This window comes from Aspergillus bombycis (genome assembly GCF_001792695.1).
Source record: "Aspergillus bombycis strain NRRL26010 chromosome Unknown contig00055, whole genome shotgun sequence".
In the NCBI taxonomy this organism is placed as follows: Eukaryota; Fungi; Ascomycota; class Eurotiomycetes; order Eurotiales; family Aspergillaceae; genus Aspergillus; species Aspergillus bombycis.
This window is the reverse complement of record NW_019170057.1, coordinates 99,361-123,621: the sequence shown is the minus strand read 5'-3', so window position 1 is coordinate 123,621 and position 24,261 is coordinate 99,361. Positions and strand designations below refer to the sequence as shown.

General features: G+C 51.0%; 6 protein-coding genes across 6 annotated transcripts; 4 read left to right on the top strand and 2 right to left on the bottom strand.

The window, feature by feature from the left end:
• Positions 1 to 689: 689 nt before the first annotated feature.
• Positions 690 to 3,302, top strand: ABOM_006960 (Sad1/UNC domain protein; the record flags this gene model as incomplete). The annotated part of the gene is made up of 1 exon (XM_022534089.1): positions 690 to 3,302. One exon carries the CDS (start codon positions 690 to 692, stop codon positions 3,300 to 3,302), a length of 2,613 nt encoding a protein of 870 aa, XP_022388138.1.
• Positions 3,303 to 4,020: 718 nt separating this feature from the next.
• On the top strand, positions 4,021 to 4,528 carry ABOM_006959 (Spo12 family protein; the record flags this gene model as incomplete). Its single annotated transcript, XM_022534088.1, has 3 exons — positions 4,021 to 4,175; positions 4,236 to 4,325; positions 4,426 to 4,528. The coding sequence occupies 3 exons, from the start codon at positions 4,021 to 4,023 to the stop codon at positions 4,526 to 4,528; spliced, it is 348 nt and encodes a 115-aa protein (XP_022388192.1).
• A 592-nt stretch (positions 4,529 to 5,120) lies between these two features.
• On the top strand, positions 5,121 to 6,688 carry ABOM_006958 (acyl-CoA dehydrogenase family protein; the record flags this gene model as incomplete). Its single annotated transcript, XM_022534087.1, has 5 exons — positions 5,121 to 5,195; positions 5,267 to 5,333; positions 5,387 to 5,511; positions 5,600 to 5,812; positions 5,882 to 6,688. 5 exons carry the CDS (start codon positions 5,121 to 5,123, stop codon positions 6,686 to 6,688), a joined length of 1,287 nt encoding a protein of 428 aa, XP_022388162.1.
• A 298-nt stretch (positions 6,689 to 6,986) lies between these two features.
• On the bottom strand, positions 6,987 to 8,963 carry ABOM_006957 (ribosome biogenesis GTPase LSG1; the record flags this gene model as incomplete). Its single annotated transcript, XM_022534086.1, has 1 exon — positions 6,987 to 8,963. The coding sequence occupies one exon, from the start codon at positions 8,961 to 8,963 to the stop codon at positions 6,987 to 6,989; it is 1,977 nt and encodes a 658-aa protein (XP_022388167.1).
• A 538-nt stretch (positions 8,964 to 9,501) lies between these two features.
• Positions 9,502 to 11,021, top strand: ABOM_006956 (ribosome biogenesis protein LTV1; the record flags this gene model as incomplete). Its single annotated transcript, XM_022534085.1, has 2 exons — positions 9,502 to 9,524; positions 9,584 to 11,021. 2 exons carry the CDS (start codon positions 9,502 to 9,504, stop codon positions 11,019 to 11,021), a joined length of 1,461 nt encoding a protein of 486 aa, XP_022388168.1.
• Positions 11,022 to 11,245: 224 nt separating this feature from the next.
• Positions 11,246 to 19,344, bottom strand: ABOM_006955 (type I polyketide synthase; the record flags this gene model as incomplete). The annotated part of the gene is made up of 6 exons (XM_022534084.1): positions 11,246 to 16,000; positions 16,055 to 17,172; positions 17,226 to 18,483; positions 18,618 to 18,886; positions 18,956 to 19,100; positions 19,159 to 19,344. 6 exons carry the CDS (start codon positions 19,342 to 19,344, stop codon positions 11,246 to 11,248), a joined length of 7,731 nt encoding a protein of 2,576 aa, XP_022388169.1.
• Between the last annotated feature and the right edge of the window lie 4,917 nt (positions 19,345 to 24,261).

Genomic DNA, 24,261 nt, shown 5'->3' with positions numbered 1-24,261 from the left:
ACGGGATGTCCATCTTTCTGCGCTCATTTCCCGGTCTTACCCAGGTGGATGATGTACTGGACTGGATTCTTTGTACTGTAGTTTAGCTGGGGATAGCGGAATGGGTGTGAAGTGAACGATGATCTACATCATGGTGGAAATACAAACCCAAAAGTGATTCTCGTGGACTTATCTGTTACGGGTGTTCGTAGTAGCGATTTCATGTCAGTTCCAGTGTACTCGGACGAGGTGGACCTCGTGTGATCGTAGTACTCCGTACAATTAGTGTAATTTCATTCCCCCAACGATCGGCGGTGACGCGAGGCGGTCACGAGCGCTACAGACAGACCGCCGATGCGCAGATGTCACTTCTCATGCTTCTCCAACATCTCTCTCGACAGGATTTTTCTTTTGTATTGTTGTATTCGACCTTGCGAATGCACGGGATAACCTGCTTGGTATTCCAAGTCCCTTGTGCAATTGCCAGTTGTCCTTTTGCCTCCCCACCGTCCGGACACAGGATCTAAGATTAACGCCGATACGCTCGGGACTTTTTTACCTTTCCTTGCGCTCAGTTGACGATAGGAAATTGCCACAGTTGTAATATCGCCCGGACCATGCATCCGCAACTCATTACCAGTATAGCCAACTAAACGCCGTGACTCACCCGTCGTACTATCGAAACAACGATCAAACTACAAGTGTGCGCGATGGTGGTCCCCACGTGGGCAGCAGCGGCATGGACATCCCTGACGACAGCGTTGATCCTCCCTGGGATCCCGGGTGCTGCAGCTGAGAGTAAGGAAGCGATATGCCTAGCAAGGCACTGGAACGAGGTGGAAGCGGATTTTATTCAATGGCCCGTCTGTGTCGAATCGCAATGGGAGCGAACCGCCCCCAGGATCACTCAGGACGCGACGAGATCCCCTGACCAGATCCTTTCGGTGACCATTTCGGAGGGAGCGTCGAGTACAACTACAATTCCTGCCCCTAGTGGACAACCTGACCATGAACTTGACACTGACTCTCCACTCGACAACTCAAACTTCCTCTCGTTCGAAGATTGGAAAAAGCAAAACCTGGCGAAGGTGGGCCAGTCGGCAGAGAATGTCCGCGGACACAGGCACGCGGGTGGGAAAGACGACCGGCGGAGGCCCACGGGGATCAATAATGCTTTGGATTCGTTGGGAGAGGATGCTGAGATTGAGCTTGACTTTGGTGGTTTCGGCGCTGATGCGTCCGACGCGGCGAAGCCTACATCTTGGGGAGCAAGTCTGCCTACAGCCGGTATAACTGGTGCGGGTGCTGTGACTGGCGCAGGAGATGCGGAGACCTCTATGTCTGCCGATCTGCGGAAGGCTGCCTCGCGTGGGAAGGATGCCGGCACGACTTGCAAGGAACGGTTCAATTATGCATCATTTGATTGTGCAGCAACCGTGCTGAAGACGAATCCTGAATGTAAAGGGTCATCATCGGTCTTAGTTGAGAACAAGGATAGCTATATGCTCAATGAATGCCGCGCAAAGAACAAATTTCTCATTCTGGAATTGTGCGACGACATTCTGGTTGATACTGTCGTTCTTGCCAACTACGAGTTCTTCAGTTCTATCTTCCATACCTTCCGTGTGAGCGTCGCTGATCGGTATCCGGCCAAGACCGACCAATGGAGGGAATTAGGTGTCTACGAAGCGCGTAATACCCGCGAGATTCAAGCCTTTGCAGTCGAAAATCCGCTCATTTGGGCTCGATATGTGAAAATTGAGTTCTTGACACACTATGGGAATGAGTTCTACTGCCCTCTCAGTTTGGTCAGAATCCATGGAACGACCATGCTGGAAGAATATAAACACGACGGTGAGACTAATCGTGCCGACGAGGAGGTCGCTGCAGAGGCGCTGGAGCCGAGTCCCCTCCCTGTCAAGCCTGAAGTGAGAGACGTCGCACAGCAGCCTCCAGCTACTGTGGCCGTCCCTGATGAACCTGCCAACGAGCCAACAGTTATCATCGAGGCGCAGGGATCCTGTTCCTATCAGGGTATGGAGGTTATCACACTTCTACAGCAGGGCGTTTCCACCCCCGTGGATACTTGTGATATACGTACCGCACCGACTGGAGCCGGGCATGATGCGGTGAACCAGTCGACCGAGGGCCGCCCAAAGGCGAATGAAGAAGCTACTCCAAGTACAGAAGCTTCCGCGCCTGTGTCTCAGGTTGACCCCTCGGATAAGGGCTCGGTGGGCGCTCAGAAAGTAACGGGGCCTCCCGGTGCGAGTCCAGATTCGGCCTCCTCTATGACACAAGGTACAGAAACGGTGCGACAGGATGCGGCACATGAGTCCGACATTAAGTCGGCCAGTTCCCCTAAGGAAGAGTCCAGCATACCCTCGGAATCGGTGCGGCCTTCTGGGACGCAGCCACCGTCGTCGAACCCTACCACCCAAGAGTCTTTCTTCAAGTCCGTCAATAAACGGCTCCAGATGCTAGAGTCCAACTCGACTCTATCGTTGTTGTATATTGAAGAGCAGTCTCGGATCCTACGGGATGCGTTTAGCAAGGTTGAGAAACGCCAGCTGGCCAAAACCTCCACGTTCTTGGAGAACTTGAATGTGACTGTTTTGAACGAGCTGAGGCAGTTCCGTGAACAATACGATCAGGTATGGAAAAGCGTTGCCCTGGAATTCGAGCACCAGCGCATCCAGTACCATCAAGAGATCCACTCGATCAGTGCCCAGCTCGGGGTTCTAGCCGATGAGTTGGTGTTTCAGAAGCGAGTGTCCGTGATTCAGAGTATCATGATTCTCTTCTGCTTCGCTCTTGTCCTCTTTTCGCGCGTTCCGGTGGGCACGTACATTGATATTCCGCGTGTGCAGAATATGATGAATCGCTCCTATAGCCTGCGCTCATCGTCGCCAATATTTTTCGGCTCTCCTTCGGCAAGCCCAAGTTCGACGCGACCTACGTCGTCATACCGGCCCACGGGGCGCCATCGGCGGAATATGTCGGAAGACTCACAGGAAGAACCACTCAGTCCGACCGTTGCATATTCCCCCCCGACACCTACGTCCGACCCGTCTAGCCCTGACGAGGTGGACAAAGGGCCAGCTCCTTGTCTAGATACTGTCAACATGCCGGACCTAGCACCGCCCCACTTCCGGTCGCACAGCAGTCCCCCGGTACTCAACCCCGCCGATGAGGAAAGTCCGAGCGAAGAGAGCCCGATATCGTATGAATCACGGGGTTCTTCCGACTATGACTCCCCAGGTTCTACTGAGAGCAGCGAGCCGATTTTGGCGAGCAACAGCAGCATGCGACAACAAGGATGAATATGCGCTGAGTACACACAACCAGCCCTTTTGACTTTTTTTTTTCTTAATTGATGACATTCTACGTGACCCTACGGTATCCGAGTCGCGTCATCTCCGACGGTCATTGTTCACCGGCCCATGTCACTGACGTCACCCGGGAGAAATTGATTTAGTTCTCGAGTGACTATTTATTCCTTGGCGGAACAGCTGGCCTGCTGCCGGTGTGACGGTTGTCCGGGAGATATGGAAGCCCTCTTTCTTTGAGGAATTTGCCTCTTGAAGTATGATTGTTTATCGGCATGGGCAATGGTCGCTTGGAATGATGGGCGCCCGTAACAGTGGCGGAGAGAACTAATGTGGTTGTATTATAGGACAAGAACGGGGTGTATGTTCATTCTCCGGTGGACGGTGAAACTGTAATGAGTGAGAAACTCCTGTAATTAGAGGAACACAGCTAATGATCCTAATGACTGAACGAAGCAATGAACGGAGATATGATACGGATGTGTACTGTGTAGAGGGAGAAATGAAGATGATGTAAAATTCGGGCGGTTGCCATGACAACAATCAACAACGCGGCTTTTTCGCTTTTGCAGCCAATTTCTTCCGCTTCTTATCCAATTTCATCCCTCGCTGAAACCATTCAAAATCCACCTCAAGACGAAGCTACAGAAACCATTCTCGCTGTCTGTTCCACAGAAACATAAACGAATAATCTCTACTTCACACAACTACAATGGAGTCTCCTTCGCATCCTCTTGCTGATCGCTCTACCAACACTCATCTGGTCAACACCGAGAAGGCCAACGAGCTCAAGGCTGCCCCCGCCAAGATCGAATCAATGGAATACCACCGACAAGTACTCCAGGGCAAGTTGGAGAGCGGAGACAAGTGAGTGGATTGGATTGGATCGTTGCACGGGAAGAGGTGATAGACTAACACGCGTTCCAGGCAACAGGCTAGCTATGTATCGCCCTCGGATGACATTATGAGCCCATGCTCCAAGAAACTGAGCGACTTGAAGGGCAAGCGCTTCAAGAAGTACGTCCACTGCCTTATTGCCTCTGGTCATCTACTGTTTCCTGTTTCGATGTTGGATTTGGTGAATCTGATATGCTGACATGAATGACCTGTGCTGCAGCGCTGGCAAGCCCCAATCACTATTCGCCAAGCTGGGCAAGAAGAACTTCGAGCAATCTGCTGCAAACCATAATGCCAGCAATGAGGCCGAGATGCCGAAGTAATCGACGTTCCAGAATCCCTTGCACCTCATGCGCCGGCCGCATGGGTCTTGTGTGGATGATACCTGGATAAGGTTGTCGGTTGTTTCTCGCTCGGTTCGGTGTTTGCAGGACTGGTTCTTGATTTCTCTTCTACTTGATTTTCTCTCTCTGGGCAATTGGGGTTTATTATTTTTTGGGAATTAAGGGTCTTGGGATGGCTTGGGACTACTGTGTCATTGTTACGGTCATAAATTGGTTTTAATTGCGTAAGGGACTTTGACGGATGAAGCCCGATGAAATGTGATGTGATGAGTCAGAAGAATGATTGAGATGTTCCGGATGACGGTGCTGTGTAGCTGCCCTTGCTTGTATTTATATGTAACTCCATACGCTGGGTGCGCAGGATTAGATATTCGGTTCTGAGCCGAGGTCCAACCGCCAAAGTTCGGCATCTTCTCCGCTCCACAGCTTCTCCGCAATTCACAACTACTCGTATGATTGACGCTTCTCATTCCTTTATAATCTCTGTCCCGACTGGTCTTTTCTCTCTGGATCATTCTCCTACCCCATATATCTTTGAAGCTTGATTTCATAGTAAAACAGCAAAAACATCATGTCTGCCTCTGCACGAATTCCCCCAATTGCCCAACCGTTCGTCAGTGAACGGGCCAAGAAGACTCTGGACCAGGTATACCATCTCCAACCCTCTCGGGCCATCCTCGTTTCAAGCTTAATACTCATCTCGCAACACCCATCTAGGTCGAACAATTCGTCGAAAAAGAATGTATTCCCGCCGAAAAGCTCTTCCAGGCCCAGCTGGGTGAAGGTGATCAACGATGGGCCACCTACCCAGCCGTCATGGAAGACCTCAAGACCAAGCGCGCCAGCAAGGCCTGTGGAACATGTTCCTGCCCAAGAACCACTTCTCCCAGGGCGCTGGATTCAGCAACCTCGAATACGGTCTGATGGCCGAGTATTTGGGTAAGAGCAAGTTGGCCTCCGAGGTATAGATTCCCCCCCAACAACCCCTCCTTCTCTACGAAGGGATTATCCGCGCGACAACGTGCTGATGAGAGGCGATCACTACTATAGGCTACGAATAACGCCGCCCCAGACACTGGCAACATGGAAGTCATCGCCAAGTATGGCAACGAAGCACAGAAGCAGCAGTGGCTGGCACCCTTGCTGGACGGCAAAATTCGCTCGGCCTTCCTCATGACAGAGCCCGAGGTGGCCTCTAGCGATGCGACGAACATCCAGTTGAACATCCGCCGCGAGGGCAACCAATATGTCCTCAATGGATCAGTCAGTCCCCCCCTCCGGGGTCACGTATACCACCAACCTACGACTCGAATCACTAACAAGACTCTCTAGAAATGGTGGTCCTCTGGCGCAGGTGACCCCCGCTGCAGTATCTACCTCGTAATGGGCAAATCGGACCCAACCAACAAGGACCCCTACCGCCAACAATCCGTCATCCTCGTGCCCGCCGACACCCCCGGAATCACCGTGCACCGTATGCTTTCGGTCTATGGCTACGACGATGCCCCCCATGGACACGGCCACATTAGCTTCAAGGATGTGCGCGTCCCCGTCTCCAACATTGTCCTCGGCGAAGGCCGTGGCTTCGAAATCATCCAGGGCCGTCTGGGTCCCGGCCGCATCCACCATGCGATGCGCACGATCGGGGCCGCTGAGAAGGCGATCGAGTGGCTCATCGCACGGATCAACGACGATCGTAAGCAGACCTTTGGTAAGAGTTTGTCTTCCCATGGTGTCATCCTCGAGTGGCTGGCGAAGTCCCGGATTGAGGTCGACGCCGCTAGACTCATTGTCCTGAATGCCGCGATCAAGATCGACCAGGGTGACGCCAAGTCTGCCCTCAAGGAGATTGCCCAGGCGAAGGTACTCGTTCCGCAGACCGCGCTGACGGTCATTGACCGTGCCGTGCAGGCGTATGGTGCCGCCGGTGTGTGCCAGGATACGCCGTTGGCGAACCTGTGGGCCATGATCCGGACGTTGCGGATTGCCGATGGTCCGGATGAGGTGCACTTGCAGCAGCTCGGCAAGAGGGAGAACCGGGTCCGCAAGGATGCTGTTATTGAGAAGTTGAACTGGCAGCGGGCTGAGGGGGAGCGATTGTTGGCTGCTAGTGGGCTTAAGCTGAAGAGTCATTTGTAAATGGGATGATTTCATTTGTCTGCAGCGAATACTTGGATAGAAACAATTACTACTCCACACAGAATGAATAAATTACGTATCTGGAAGATTATCACGGTGAAATTGATTTCATTTAATATGAACGGTCATGATTCATGAACATCAACATCAACATCAACACCAACCCTACATACATAAAAAGGAAACCGAGATCATAAGAACTTTTCTAAATGCAACCAAACCAAAGCGTAACCCGAACCTATTCATTAACCACAGGCAAACATGAACCCACTCGCCCGCGAGTCAGATCAGAGATGGATCAGTAATCATCATCCTCAGTAACGGCGCGCTTCTTCTTCGCCTGCTTCTTGTTGCCCTTGAAATGCTTCTTGGAGCTACTGCCTCGGACCTCGGTCACGTCGATTCCGCGTTCCAGGGCGACCATCAGCCGCTCCTTACGGCCGGTCAGCTGTTGGCGCATCTGCTGGCCTTGTTCGGTGTACGGGGCGTTGAAGGGGAGGGTGAGACGGCCGGCGGAACCCTTCGAGGCGTCGCCGAAGAAGCCGGTATCGAGGTTGCGGGAGCGGGTGCCTTGTACGGGTTGCTTGGGCAGAGAGAGGATGTCGGCGTCGAGGTCCTCAGCCGTTTGCTCTGCTTGCATCGTCTTGGCGAGCTGTTCTTGTCGCCTCGCGGGGAGGTGGGCCATGTCGTAGAGTTCGACGTTGAACTCATTGGGGTCAAGGGGAGTTTGGCCCTCTGGCACTGGGGGTGGGTGGCAGAAGAGGAGTTTGCCATTGACGTAGTCCTTCAGGACGTATCGGGCAGCGCGGGATTCATCAGGCTGGCCCAGACCTTGAGTGGAAAAGCCACGGGCGCGGGCATAGGCGCGCAGAAGCTCGCTGCCGGTGGGGATGCCTGTGCCGCCTTCTTCGATGGGGCGGGTATGGATGGTGACTCCGTAGACGTTCTCAAGGAAATGCTTGGGAACGCGCTGGGCGATGATGGTTGCTGGGCCGGTGAATTCACGCTGCTGGTCGATGGGCAGGACACCGTTGACAACCAGGTCGGCCTTGGTCGTGGCGAAGTTGGGGAAAACCAGACCGGGGCAATCACAGAGCATGATCTCCGGCGAGAGGTAAAGAGTCTGGAAGTGCTTCGTCTTACCGGGCGTAGCGGAAACGGAGACCTTCTTGGCTCCGAGAAGGGCGTTGATTGTACTGGATTTACCGACGTTAGGGTAACCGACAAGACCAATGACGGTCTTGTGCTTGCGCGGGTTCTCTGGGTCGTCGTTTTCGGGAAGAGTATCGGGCGTGTTGGAAAGGAAGAGTTCTTCGAGTTCATCAACGTCGAGAATTTCCGTCCTCCGGGATTTGCTCGAGCCGGGAAGTTTCAATCCTCCATCATGCTCCTCCTGTGGCGCCTCAGTCGGCTGTTCTTCGATTGTTGTCTCCGCTAGCTTCTCCGCCACCTCTTCATCGTCGCTGTCGCCTTGCTCCGCAAGCTCTGCTTCAATTTTCTCCTTCGCTAGCTGGGCCGAAAAGAACCGGAAGCTGATGTTATTACGCTCGAAGTAGTCTGCCCAGGCTTCTCGTTGCTTCTCAGTAAGCATATCTGCCTTGTTGACGAGTAGAAGGTTCTCTTTCTTGGGATCAATCTCCTTCACGTAAGACTCAAGATCCTCCGACCGGAAATGTAACGGGTTCCGAGCATCGACAATTTGCACGACTAGATCAGACCGTTCAATGACACGCCAAAGCTGTCGCCAGACTTCCAAGTTCCGCTCAAACGGTGTCATCAACAGATCGTGATTCTCCTGGAGCTCAGCCAGGCCTCTGCGCCAGCTCAAGAAACTCTCTCTCTCCATAACATCGAGCTGTTGCCGCGTCGTCGTCGAATCCCACTTCGGTCGTCTCGGAACAGTCAGTCGTCCTCTGTTCTTCTGGTGCTTCTTCACCGCCGATTTCTCCTCGGAGGCGGACAGGAGATAAGGGTTCTTCTGATCGGCGTGAATAATCTTAACATTGTTCATCTTCTCGGCGGTAAAATCGGTGCCCGCCAGTTCAGCGGTGCTCAGGAACTCGTCTAGAGCGGCTTGTTCCGTGATACTGCGCATCTTCACCCAGGCAGCATCCTCCTTGGCATTGGTGATGTATGTCTCTCCGTTCATGTCCTTCCGTGCGACGGCTTGATTGTGCGAGGCTTTCTTCATGTTCGACGCTTTTCCCTTTCCGAAACGATCCTTCATGAGGCTGTTGCCCAGCCCCACGGAGTTTTTGGACTTTGCGAGAACCATGGTGACTGTGTGGTGAAGTGACTCGACTTACAGTACACCAAAATTGAAATAAAACCTTCCGATGGTGGAGTGGAAGGGAAAAAGAGGAAAAAGGAGGGGATATGGAGGGGAAATGCGAAGAAGAGGCAAAGCGACGGAGAGAATTATTAATTTTGTTCCATTTGGCGATGATCCATCGCCCAATCAGGCAAGCCCCGTCGATAAGATAAGAATGGCTGACTCAGCACTTTTTTTCCCTTGTTGTTGATTGAAACAAGAGAAGCATGTCAGTAAATATATACCGCATAAGCATGATACTGCGCAGGAGAGAGTCGATAGCCAGGACTAATCATGTACCAATTGATTCGTGTCGTGCCAGGTCCTCTCCATCCCCCACGTCGCTGCCTGAGGACGACCAGTTGGGCACCCCGATAAGCTCTCACGTGACGCTATCACATCCCACTTTGACAATTTTTTTGCTCCCAAGGTCCATACAATATCAACCCACTAAGGCTGAAAATCTGATTTCCTGCTGTTCACACCGATCGAAATCGCCAAAATGCCTCCCCGCAAGCAGTGGATGTATGTGGCTTTCCACACCGGGCTCATTTAACGTCCAGTGGCTAACAGAATTCAAATAGCGATAAAAAGAATGCAACCACATACCAACTCTTCCACCGATCCCAAAATGACCCCCTGATCCACGACGCCTCAGCCGATGACCGTGTTCTGGCCCCCGTGTCAGGCCCAGCAGCAGGTAGCTCTACATTCGAAGCCCGCGGCAAGAAGCTCTCGGATCTAGCCAGTGAATTTGGGACCGAGCCCGTCCGGAGAAACGAAGGTGAAGCTGCGAACTACGGTATTTTCTACGATGACTCCAAATATGATTACATGCAACATTTGCGCGAGCTGGGCACCGGCGCCGGCGATTCGTATTTTGTGGAGGCCAAGAGCAAGGACAAGGGCAAAGCTAAGGGCATGAAGCTGGAAGATGCTCTGCGACAAGTCACTCTGGACGATGCGAGAAGCGAGTATGGGCCCGGAAGCGTCTATGGATCTGATATGCGTTCGACTGCCTCATCCTATGTCCGGCAACCGACCTACCAGGACCAGCAAAATGTGCCCGATGCGATTGCGGGATTCCAGCCTGATATGGATCCCCGTTTGCGGGAAGTATTGGAGGCTCTTGAGGATGAGGAATTTGTTGACGAAAACGACGAGGACGATGTGTTTGGCAAATTAACTTCTCAGGCGGAGGAGATTGACCAGGGTGATTGGGAGGACACGTTGTTTGACGAGGAAGATGATGACGGATGGGAGTCTGATGCCACTGAGAAGGCCCCTGTGCAGCCCAGCAAAACCGACTACAAACCACCGCAGAGGAGCGAATTTGCCCAGAATGAACACCAGGACGCTGATTCAGGTGAACTGCCCGATCACGATGCGCCAGCTCCAGATTTGCACCCCGAGGACCAAGGATGGATGCGCGAGTTTGCTAAGTTCAAAAAGGAGGGTAAAGTGAAGCCTGCGCCGGCAGCACCGCCCAGTATTATGCCCTCAGAGCAACAAAGCACCCTTGCCTCCACGGTCTTCACAGTAGGCGGTACCCCCATCCGCAGAAAGAAGCGTAAAGGTGCACTTACCAACCCTTCGGCCTACTCCATGACTTCTTCCGCTCTGGCCCGGACGGAAGGCCATCGGCTGTTGGATGACCGGTTTGACCGGGTGGAGGCACTCTACGCTCTGGACGAGGAAGATGAGTACGATGATAGCATGTCCATGGTCAGCGGTATGACCGGTATGACCGGCATGACCGGCTTCTCGACCGCGTCATCGCAGGCCCCCAGCCTGATCGACGCGAACGGAGTGGCTGTGGCCCCCCGCCATGATTTCAACGAGGTCATGGATGATTTCCTTGCAGGCTGGGATGGCAACACAGGCGCTCAAGTGAAGCGAAAGGGTGCCAAGGCAAAGAGAGGCAAGAATGGTAACGAAGCAATTGGAATCAGAATGTTGGACGAGATCCGACAAGGATTGGGTCCCGCCAAGATGCCAGGAAAAGCTTCTGGACGGGCGTAATGCTTCAACGAATTGTGATGATACCTTTCGATTTCTTTAGAATACGGTTTCTGGCGTCCCGGTCTCAATGCCCTTATGTTGCATGATAGATGTCCTTTTCTTGGCTAGTTAAAAGTTTTCCAACTACCGCATAGTACTCGGTTACTTGGTAGGAATCAATCAACCTTCTGAAACGTCTTCTTTGTTTATCACCCTATGTTCACAAGCACATAACACCATAGATCTCAACCTTTAAAGTGGGTGAACGCACTGGATCCTGCTATCTTCACGCTCAACTCGGCGACACTCTTCGTGCTCATATCTCCCTTAGCTATGGTTGCCCCCAGGTCCTTCGACACCCACGTCCGGAATTCCATTTCAATCAACGAATCCACTCCGTTTTCACGGATCGAGCAGGACGGATCAATGTCACTTTCAGACACGCTAAGAATTGTTGATAGCCTCTTCCGAATGCCGTTCAAAACAACATCCGCCGCTTCGACCTCGGTGCGCGCGGCTGCTAGCAAGGCTTGGACATGGTACTGATCCGTCTTGGAACCTTGCACCTCCTCATTAGAAATAGTACCTTGTAAGTGCATGAACATTGGGTACTGGAGATGCCTTGGGGCCGGGATGCCTCGTTTCTCATAATCTGACTGGGTGGACAGGCCGCAGACCAACTGGCAAGTCGTCTCTGTTAGCACGCGTCGAGGATCGAGGAGGTAATCGATTATGGCGAGCATTTGATCCTCACGGTGATGGTTGGCGATTTTCATGGTATGCCTGACGTATTCCTTGTTTTCAGCCATGAAGCCAACGGACACAACAGCTCCAAGATCGACGCTTGCACCGGGAAGCCCGCGCGATATACGGTGTCTCGCTAGGGCATCCTGGAATGTATTGCCCGCGTTGTAGTTGGCTTGACTTCGGTTGCCAACCACGCCGGCAACAGAGGATAGCATAACGAAAAATTGGAGGTCTTTAGACGGTAGAATGCTGTGGAGATTCCAGGATCCGTTAACCTTTGACTTTATGGACGTGCGCCATTCGTTATAGGTCATATTTTCAAATGCACTATCTGCCCAAGATACCGAGCAGTTGATACATCCGCGTATAGGAGGGTAGTTCGCTTGGATTTCCTTCACCGTGGCCCCTAGCCTCTGTTCATCTGCGATATCGCAGCAGAAGACATGGGGCTGGCAGTCCATGCTCTGTAGCGTGGATATCATCTCTCCCGCTGCTGAGCTCAGTCCATGAGAGCGGCTCAAGAAGATAAGGTGTTTCCCGCCTTTAGACGCCATCCAGTAAGCAATGCTGCGTCCGATGCCTCCAAGTCCACCCGCCAGGATGTACGATCCGTTGGAGTCCAGTTCAAACGGACTCTCTGGCTCTGGCAAGACAGGAATCTGCTCATCACTCGGCACGCAAACAATCTTTCCCACACTCTGCCCGAGCTGAAGCGAGCGTAGTCCTGCTTGGATATTGCTATACGTGTATTTAGTCACTGGCTGAGGCTGCCGAATCTTGCCCTCGCTCCATAACTTTCCTAGCTCATCATAGAGCTTCACAAATACTTGGGGCCGATGTTTGGCAACGGTGAGCAAGTCTACGCTCGCAAAGACCGCATTCTTTAAGAATGGCTCCATATCGAGCTTTCCACCAGTTTGGATATCCCGCTTTCCAATTTCAATGAATCTGCCAAACGGAGCAATGCAGTCCCATGACTGACGAAGAGCCTCCCCGGAAAGAGAGTTGAGAATTACATCAACACCGCCCGGTGCCAGCTTTTTGATACCTGCAGCGAATGCCATGTCACGACTGGAGAAGATATGGTCTTCTGGAATATTGTACTCCTTCATAAGGAGCTCCTTCTTCTCCGCAGTGGAGACGGTGGTAAACACCTCTGCGCCGACGAATTGTGCGTATTGTATGGCCGCCTGGCCCACGCCGCCGGCGCCTGCATGTATAAGGACGGACTCTCCTTCTTCTAACCTGACAACGTTCTTCAGAGAGTATATCACGGTCGTGTAGATAACAGGCATACTAGCTGCCTGTTCGAAGTCGAATTCGTCCGGAATCCGCATGGCCAGGCTTTCATCGGCTCTGCCCAATGTCCGGAAAGCACCCACGTAGCGAGGGTCGCCAAAGTATGCAACTCGGTCTCCTACATTGAACTTACCGACCGCTGAGCCGACTCGCGTAATCACGCCAGCTGCTTCGCCGCCAATAGTTGCCTGTGGGAGCTCGCCCATCACCGTCAATAGATCCCGGAAGTTGATCCCAACAGCGCGGATTTCGACCTCGATATCCGAAGGGTTGAGGGGCTGTGACATGTCGCCGTCAGTCACCCAGTGTAGGCTGTCCAGGCCCCCAGGCTGGCCTATTTGAAGTTTAATAGGTCGTACCATGCCCGGCCATTTGGAGGGTACTGGCTCAGGCTCTGAGAACTGGGAGGAGATCGCTTCGGTGGCGTCGACATTGTCAACGACCCGGTTCGTGTGGATCTGGCCATCGACAAGTTTATACTCCGCATTCACACGCTCTATTCGCCCACCCACGTTGATGAATTGATATTGATATATATCGGATATAGCGCGAAGTATCTGGTCTGCAGGGCTTCCTTGAGCGTCAACCGCTACTGTGACCAGGTTGAGATCCTGAGAATCACGCTCCCACCGCAGGGTCCGTATTAAACCAGCAGCCATGCTATTTCTCGGGTCTTCTGCTCCTGTGACCCATATCATCCGGGCGCAGGTTGACAAAATATGTTTCACTTGTGCAAAGCTATTTTCATCCAAATCCCCGAGGATCGGCGAGTAGAGCTCCAGGAGGGAAATGCACACGACCCCGTTGAGGTTAGTATCGAGAAGCTGGCTAGGGTGAAGCATAGCACAATTGGGAATGCCCGTTTGTTTGTTGAAATAGTCCTGTAGTAAGGCCCCAACACTTCCACCCTCCGGCTCCGTACAAATTATCATGACTGTGGAGCTGTTGGCCATCAAAGGTGGCTGGACGGCAGTTGAGAGCATGATTCCGAGCTTATTGAACTCTGGATAGTGCGAGCTCGAAATGCTGACATCTACGCCCGAGAATCCTGAACCGCACAGATAAGTATGCCACTGTTCTTTGGAGATATAGGGGCACCACTCCCTTTCCCGCTCCTGGCCAAGCCACCACCCAGGCAGCGCACTGAAGGAGATGTTGCTGTAGACGGTTTCCTGCCGGACGCCTTCGAGGAACAGCAGCTTGCCACCGGGCCTCAACAGGTGATGCATGTTTTTTAGAGTTTGCTGAATGTTGGCAGTCGCATGAAGGACATTGCTCGCAACAATCATGTCGTAGGATGCCGCTGTGAAGCCCTGAGAGACGGGATCAACCCCGAGATCCAACTTTTTATAATTGAGTATGCGACTCCACTCCGCGAGACGATCCTTGGCTTTCTCAAAGAAGCTCGGGGATACATCTGTGAAGTCGTAGGAGGCAATACAGTTCCCTTCTATCTCGCCATCCGCGTTCACAGGGTGTAGGGACTTCAAAACGCGGGACGTGAATCCGCCAGTACCTGCGCCAACCTCTAAGACCTTGAGATTGGAAAATGTGAATCGCATGGAAGACATCAGCTGCTCGAACTGCTCGGGGATCGGCCCCATTTCCATGTCCGAGTCGTAGTATCGGGCCATCAGGTCGTCCTGTCCAAACATGACGTACAAAGGGTCCGATTGCTCTTGCAAGAAGGATGCGATACAAGACCCCATTCGCACTAAAACAGCCCCGTTCAGATCGCGACCCGCGACTCGGTCATAAAGCTCGCGTTTCAGTAGACGGTCGTTGGCGTATTTTTGCCACTGCTCGAATGTGACGTGAGGTATCGAGCCACTAGCAACATCCGCGACCATGCGCTTTATCAGCTCATGAAACTTTAGCAGGTGGCTGGGTGTTGTTTCAGGTAATTTATATGTCTTTAAATCTGTTAGGGCATCGGCGGCTAAGAGGGTAGCTGCCAGCTGGAGTTCAGTGAACCAGAGCTTTTCGCTCTCGTAAACCGACAGATCCGGGTTCGGCTGGCCCAACACCAAGTTGGAGGCAAAGCTTGCGTCGGCACCCCATTTGATAGAGTGGCACAGCTGCTTCTCATTGGCATTGTCTGTCTTCGACTGGAAGGGTGTTAAGCGAACTCCTGCCAATGTGATAAGGCCGGTCTTCCCATCTAGATCCCACACCCTTCCGTCGAAGGTATACGTATCATGAGCCAGTAAAGACGCGTTACCGGAACATTGCAGGCTCCCTTGAGCTGGCATAGAAGCCGATATCCACAGGTCTTTGATAAACGCCGGGACGCTGCCTCGTCTTAGCAAACCATTGCCAGTGTAGTCACAGATGGCCGCGATCCCAGCCTGGAGCGTTGCGTCGAGCGTAGCCGGATGGATCAAATGCGGGTGAGTATAGCCCTTTGGCATGGCCACAGCAACATCAGGGATGTTGATCTTGCCGGCCATAACTCCAGCACCCTGGCCTCCAATCTTCACGTCTGACATATTGCGGAACAGCGGGCCGAACTTGATGCCAACTGAATCCAGATTATCGCATACTCTGACAAAATCCATGGGCCTCCGACACAGATCCGCTTGTTTCTGCGCCAGGTCCCAGGTCTCAAGCTTGTATGTATCTTCGCGGCCGCGAGTGACGGGGCTAGGTGAGCCTTTCAACTCCGCGGATACGTAGCCTGAACAGTTTTCGGTCCATTCGTCATTGTCAAAGTCGTATGAACTGACCGTGAACTTGTTCCAGATGGAGGATGTCGATACGTTGGATTCATCCATTGGCGACAGGGAGAAGAAGGTTTCCACCCCATCTTTGTTATCAGGGACAATCAGCATTGATTTCAGCGCTACATCTCGGACATGGAATCCGTTGAGGGGGACACCGTTCATGATTTGTCGGGTAGCCTCGATGGCCATCACGATATAGCCTGCACCGGGAAAGACTATGTTCTCGGCAACCTTCACAATACTTAGACATGGATACTAAACGGGCCCACTAGGAAGAGGACTTACCACATGGTCTCTCAGCCACGGCATCTCGGTCACCCGGAGATAATGTTTCCAGGACCACCGTAGCGGGCTGGAATCTGGAGATGGTGCGCCCAGCAGGTCATGCTGGGGCAAGGGTCTGAAACGTATAGCACGAGTGAGTCGGCTCTCATAGAGACTTTTCTCCTCATGCTTGAACGGGTAAGGTGGGAAGTCTACCAGCAATTTTGGGCTTCGCTGGGCGGCTTCACTGCCTAAATTCACCCTACACAAGTTGACCTGTACTCCACGGACGGCCAGTGCCCCAATCGTGTGCAACATAGTCTTTGCCGTATTATCGTTGCGATTCATAGTCGCTCGATATGCAATTGATCCCTGTCCCATCAGGGTTTCCTTCACTGCACTTTGAAGCGCGCCGTGAGGCCCAAGCTCCAGGACTTCATCGGGAGCAGACCCATCACGGGCGAGACACATGGATTGTAGTGCTGTTGTGAACTTCACCGCAGAAATCAGGTTGTTCACCCAATATTCGCTCTGGATTCGGTCGTCCATCACCTCACTCCCAGCTGAGGTAGACAACATACGGACACTTGCGTTCTGGCTTAGGTAGGATCCTTGCGGAGCTTCCCGCAGAGCATTCGCATAACCTTCGGCAATATCTAACATATGAGGGGAGTGATAAGCACTGGGGGTTTTCAGTCGACGGGCAAATACGCCTTTCTCCTCCAACGTGCTCTGCAGGGCAGTTATCAAGGTCTCGTCTCCGGAAACAGTGTGGTTTTTGGGACTGTTAAAACACGCTACCACCAAATCTCCAGACATCTTGTCGTGGATTTGTTCCAGATACGCCTGCAGGGTCACACCGTCCAATCCAACGGCAAGCATCGCCCCTTTCGTCTTCCTGGGGATATGTGAGGTCAGACGTCCGCGTTCATATGCGACATGCCATGCAGCCTCGCGGGAAATCTTCCCGGCGCAGTAGGCAGCTGCTATTTCTCCAGAGGAATGCCCAACAACGCTAACGGGATGGATATTCCAACTGTGCAATAGATCGACCAAGGCCACCTGAATGGCTGTGCAACAACCTTGGGATATGACAGCCTCGTGCATTCTCGAGTCAGCTTTATCCTTGAGGATTTCATCTGATGCAGATAGTTAGTTGACTGCGTGTCTGGATATAGGCTATGAAGCTTACCAATGATTGACCATTCACAGCCAAGTGACGACTTTAGGTACGCGGTGGCAGAGTTGAGAGATTCCCGAAACACGGAGAACGGCAACAGTTGCTGGCCCATCCCGGGGTACTGGGCACCCTGTCCGGTGAAGATAAAGCCAATCTTCGGTGGTTTCTGTGCGCTGATCGCAGGTGGGAGGCCTGTGTCTGATTCCAACTGCGCTTCAAGTTCCTTCAGTGACCCTGCGAGCAGGTAACTGTTCCATCGAAAGTGGGACCTTCTCTCCGAGAGCGTGAACGCCACGTCGCGGAGTGTCTGGGTCTGATCTCGGTTTGAGGAATGGGCATGGTGCTTGATGTACTGGAGAAGTTCAGCCGAGATCCGCTTAGGCGCGTCCTGGTCGAACCCGGAGAAGAGAAGAAGCTTAGGGGTCTCTCTATCGCTTGCACTTGCGTCCTCCTGTTGAACATCCGGTGTTTTAGCATCGACTCGTGAATTTACCAACCGAGTGACCTCCTCGATTGTAGGCGTAGCTGGCCGCGTGTTATGGTTCCCAGTCAGAGCTTGACTCTGGAGAAAATGGTATGCATCGTCCAGAATACAGTGAGCATTGGTTCCACTCAACCCGAAACAATTCACTGACACACGTCGAGGACCAGACGCAGGCCACGGCAGAACCTCCGTTGGAAAACGGACCTTCCACTCATCCATATGAATGTGGGGGTTAACCTTCTCGAAGTTAACATTCGGCGGAATGACACCAGACTCCAGGATCAAGATTGCTTTGATAATCCCCGATATCCCCGATCCTCCTTCAACATGGCCAATGTTGGGTTTCAACGCTCCGACGTAGATCGGCTGCGCGCGGTCGACGGAGCCAAAAGCCTGAACGATGGAGCGTACTTCAATGGGATCACCGGCAGTCGTGCCGGTGCCGTGGGACTCGACGTAGAGAGTCTCGGCAGGGTCCAACCTGGCAGATGCGTATATACTCCGGATGAGGCGCTCTTGGGCATCGCCGCTGGGGTAGGTTAGACCGGGGGTGCGGCCATCGTGGTTCAAGGCCGTGGCGCGAATTACGGCCCTGATTGTGTCGCCGTCAGCAAGAGCTTTGTCCAGTGACTTCACGATCACGGTACCAACTCCCTCTCCTCTGGAATATCCGTTCGCTCGATGGTCGAATGTGAAACACTTTCCGTCAGGGCTGAGGAATCCTGAATAGCTCATTCCTTGGATATGGTTCAGGGCACCGAAGACGTTTACTCCGCTGACAATTGCCTAGTAGCCCGACATCAGTGATGTTCCATGCTGGCAAGTAGAAGTAGAGAATGCGAAAGAAAGACAGTGATGGACATGAGTCGGTAGGAAGAAGATACTGGTAGTGGGAATAATCAAACGCAAGCAAGTCGTACCATATCACTGTCCCCAGTTAGGACGCTTTGGTTCGCCAGATGAAAGGCAACCATTGAGCTCGAGCATGCAGTATCGACCGTCAAGCTCGGGCCTCTAAAATCATAGAACCAGCTCACTCTCCCAGATATCATGGAGCTTTCCGATCCCGTGGGCCGATGTTTCAAAGCGATATCGGGGTCGGTGTTCAACCGATCCCTGTGGTCGTGGTTGAACCCACTAACGAAGACGGATGTATTAGACGACACAGCCTTATCCATTGGGATACCAGCTGAAAGCAAGTAGTCATTGGATATTAGCATCTGGCGCAAATATTTACCCCTGGGTCAAACAGACGTACCATTCTCAAGTGCATGATACACATTTTCCATCACCAGTCGCTGCTGAGGGTCGAGGCTTGCAACCTCGGTTTTGTTCACATTGAAAAACGCCGCATCAAACGCGTTTGGGTCCTCTGCCAGGAAATGTGCACCTTTCGCATGGATCTGATCTCTAAAGTTAGGATGACTGTGCTTTCTTCGTGGAGGAATCGGGCTCACGAACCGTTCCAGCATGCTCTGGATCTGGATGATAGTAACCATCGAGATTCAGTCTATCCTTCGGAAACGCAGTCATAGACTGACGCGCCTTGAGAAGGAATTCCCAGAAATTCTCCACATTGGTCGCCTCCTGGGAGAATTTGGCAGCGAACCCGATGATAGCGAGCGGTTTGGGGCCGGAATCCGACATTGTTGCTTTATTTGTCAGAATTCAGCGTCGTTGGGAAAGGAATGAAGGATTAAACAGAGGAAACAGCACCCCTTTATGAACTATGCGTTTCACCACAGGTAGAGACAGAGATAGCGACACGACAGTAGATCAATACTCCAGGACTGAGGTCTGCATGGTGGGGTTAAGGTAGTAGCTGGAATGCTTCTTCCACCATGCATCGCGCTGTAGGCGGGGTATTGCACACACGTATGTGATTAATGTGATAGACCAGCTTGACGAGACGAATCAGCGATGTATTACACACTGCTTTCTTCTTTTTCTGCGACGTGCAGAACTTGGTCCGCAAGCCAGACCAATTGGCTAGGGGCCAGTTGGCGGTGCAGACACCTGCAGCAGGAGCAGAATTTGAGAAACTGTTCGTTGGCGGTATGCTGCCCGATCGAGCAGGGGTAGCTCTCCATATTAACGCTTTTTCTACCTTACTTCACTTCGATATCATCATCCTCTTGAAGAACCCTACCGGCAGGTGTTAGGAGAACAGGGAGTACAATGGGGTGTGAGGTTAAGATTCCAACTGGGACACGTCCATCGGGCCTCAATCGAGTGAAGGCATAAAATTGCATGCATGTTGGGTGTTTTCCTTGACTAAAGAACTCTACCATTGACATAAGGCTGCTACTGTATGGCTGGACAAATTAACTCTGCTTATACATTCTGTAGCACCAGCATCCCTTGCGTAATCTAGCTTCCTGATACTTGATTCCATTTCTACACGGGCCCTGTAGATAACGTGAAGTAGTAGTTGCATCTTCTTCGCAGAGTCCAATACCTTCAAGGATGATAGTGATTATAGAAAGATTACGGGCTGTCAGCATAACAGTCCACCTCTAGCAGGTAGCAAAAGTTCACTTTATGGGGCTACATAGCCGCACCCTGGCAGAGGAATCTCACACATACACGCTCTTTTTCCAACCCTAACTACCAAGATCTACTAGGCTGTCTACAGCCAGCCTTGTATTATCTTTCTATGCTGGTGATGGGCAGTATAATACTGAAAGAAATATGTATCTAAGAAAGCTGTACTATAATGTATAATGACTCCCAAATCAGGCAGAATTAGCATGCCGTGTACCACATAATGGCACAAAATATTAAGCTCTGGCAGTGCGAACTTATCATTTATATAATTAACAGTAAAGAGAAGTTGACTATATCGGAAATAGCCAAAATTGTGAATTATAGGCAGTATTGGATCACAAATATTTACAAGAATATACAGCTATTCGATACCGCCAGATCTCCCCCAGTTTATACCGGCCGGCTCCCAAGTATTACTTGTCCGATACTTGATACACTTTTTAACTACCTTGTTAAGAAACCAGATCTATATATATTAATAGAATAGCTGTCTTTTACTGCAACAAATTTCATACATCACCATCTACATTCAGCATTAAACGAGCACCTGCCCGAAAAAATTGAACCAAGAAAAGAAAAGAAAAAAGAATACTTAGCAGAAAGCAAAAGAACAGAACCCAATCGTCAAGAAAAGGTACCACCACGGTGTGGAACTGGAAGGTTTTTCTGTTTAGGAATTATCTCTCTTCGCCTCCTTTCTTCTATCCCCAAGTTTGTCCAGTTAACATAGAGACAGATGTCGTCGGGGAACACCGTGATAGAGGCACTAGGTTCAGATACCTTCTTATTGAAAGGCTGGTCTTCAGGAGCGGGACATTCTGGCTCGGGCCACGCCTCTTCTTGAATGGGATAGTCTGGTTCAGGGGGCTGTTCTTCAGGGACAGGGTAGTCAGCTAAAGGCTCAACTGTAGGGTTTCACTCAGTTAGCGGCTTACTCTAATAGCTATCTCTGGAGCATTTGATTTAGTTACCTTCCTGTGAGATTATCTGTTTGTTTTGGCTTCTCTGAACTTCAAAACGAAGCGAGGATATGGCCTCCATGTAGATCCCAGCCATCATCCTCATCAACTCGATATCAAAGGGGCGATCCTCCCCAACTCCCCGGTGAATCCCATCACATATAAATATCGCTTCATCGAGCACAAACGGTTTCTTAAGCTTTGTGTAGATATAGTCACGCAACCAGTCTCTGTTATCTGGGAGCTTTTGAAAGGATCATTCGGGCGGCCTCCAGCACATCGACAATGGGAATTGACTCGCCGGGAATTCGGGTATACTTCCTAGCAATTATTTCGAGACCATATATCCCACAGGCCATGGCAGCACGGTACCCTTGGATACTCCTTCGAAATTCTCTTGACAAATCTTGTATCCCCGGGGTCGGAGTCGGCTGAAGAGTTTCATACTTCCCCGTATATGAAAAGTGGACAATGGTATGTCCAATGTCCTCGTCGATATGCGAAAGGGTACTTACTTCTCGGACGGAAACTAGAGTTGCTTTGCAGTCGAGGATAACAATCACTGAGATAGCCCTTTAAGGTAGGATACTCCTTCCGTCCAATGCAAAGTGTTGTGATAGGACGTTCGTACACACTACAGTCCTTACGATAACTCTGGCGGGTTGTAATCAATGACCGAGTACTTAGGCAGACCCAGGACCTTTTGAACACCGCTCTTCTTGCGGGAGTTTTTCTTTGACGGTGCCGTTGTCGGTGTGGATCGATGACAGTGATCCTACAGATAACTAGCAACGTCAGAGGCAAGCGTTGAGGAAATCTAAGGGGGGATACTGACTATGTATTTGAATTTACATCCCTGGAAAGGAGGAGAAATGCAAGGATACGTATACGAGGCATGACGTGTCTAGCCTGGGTTCCAGTCACTGCTGGCACGCTGCATACAAGAATACTAAGTATTGGGTTGGGGTTGCAAGGGTAGTCGGCGACATGCATATCCTAAGTACTTAAGGCGGGGTAAATGGAAAATAAAAAAGATGCTAGAATATCCATAGGAGTGATGAGTTTAGCAGTAAGCGCAGGTGGAGTAGATACAGCCAGTACCGTATAGCTTTATCAAATTCTGTTTGACTTGGATAGCCCCCGGAATGTCCCATATCTCTGTGGTATACGCCTCCTGTGCGACAGGCTGGTCATTGCCTTCCATCTAGACCCAAGGCGAATGTCGTGTTACCCGGGGATGATCCCGCGGTCTTCCAAGCAGCCTCTAATCATCAACTGAGGCACCAGAGCTGAGCTGGGATATGCAGTGTGCCACATTAGGTCTATGTCGGGCTGATTTAGCGTTACCACTGGCCAAGCGTTCTTGTTCGCTTGTGACTCCTATGGGTAGATAAATATGTTGTTATGCATCTGATTCATCTAGTGCAGATAGTCGTTGGGTATGGACGATAGGGCTTCCCATCTGCTCAGATCAACTTCAGCTAGCTATGCTGGTCAGGAGAAAGTACATTCAAGCCTGTTAGGTCATAAGCAAATGGGTAGATATGTCGTGGAACGGTCAGTGGAACACCCAAGCTCTTCTAGAGACAAGTGTGTACAAGCTCCCCCACTATCGATATATAATATGACTCGGAGTTCGTATAATGTGAGTCAAGTGAGTGAAATCGTTGACTTCAAGTGGGACCGACGGTATACTAAGACTAATCCAGGAAAAGGATGATATTTGTCTGACGGTTATTTAATAGTAATCGAAATAGGAGACAAGACAATAACAGCCCTATGTATTATGAATTCTCGTAATTTGACGTTTCGTGGACATGTGTCTGTTGGTCTCATCTCTTTGATTTGTGTTCTTTCGTTTTCTTCCGTTATTTCCCTGATTTCTGTATGTTTGTCTCGTGCTAGCAACGTTAAGGTCCTATTAGACTATGTAAAGGGAAGGAAACGCTATTAATTAAACTTATTAAAGGGCGTAATGACGGGTTTAGGGCAGAGCAAAAAAGGAATGACTCGTCCCCGAGCCGGAATAGCCGGCGACCTGTTGGTTATAAGGATTTCCATCACAGCCCAACTAGACCATCGGGGGTCAAGAGAAACTGTACTGCTTGCTATTTAAGTGTCTAGGGAGTATGACTGGCGCGTTCGGGGTAAAGCAAGCCAGCAACCTGTTAGTTATCCAAGTAGGCATCGGGGTTAGAGATACTCCAGCACCTTGGTAGAGCTTCCCTATTCACATCCACCACACCTAACATAATCCTCCAGATTCTAGTACAAAGTATTTATAAATTAAATGGTATCGGTCAATACAACCATAACTACTCCATTGGCAATATAGATGTCCTGAGTCCTGACTACAAAGTACAACCCAATCTAAATTGTAACCTCCACATTACGTTGATTAATACATTCCACTAAAGACACAAAGCCCTCAAACACTACCCCATATACCCACTATCCGATTAAACATGAGTCAATGTATACCATGCAATTCGTATCCGACGCACTCTGACTCAACACCACTCAATGCCCGTATCTCTACTTGTACCAGGTGAACTGACGCCTCGGGGATAAATCGACAATGTCTCCCTCAACCAGTTCCTCGAGCATCTCATCCCATACGCAGTTATAGTCTACGTCAGCTGCCCATGTGAAGGTAAGACCTGTCTTTTCCTTGGACTTTGGATACATTCGCCGGCGTACCAATGATGATACATATTCACTCGCCGAAATGACTCTGCTGCAGGGCTTAAGTGCAGTGTGTGTATGATTTACTAGATTTGTCTGATTCAATGTCTGTTGTGCTTCTTTTGGTCTTGGGGTTGTTCGGGTACGATTATCAAGGGCTAACTTTGGGAACAGTGATCTTGAGAATATCTTACTGGGTTACTTCTTTTGAGGAATGAATGTAGTATTTTCATACTAAGATAGTACTGGATATTGACAATAGTGTCTAGATTTAAGTGTTATTGTCTTCTGGATTTTACTCCATGGTGTAGTATCAAGCTCAATGCCAACCCTAAATATATATCTACCCATTTCCGACAAACAAGGATTTAGA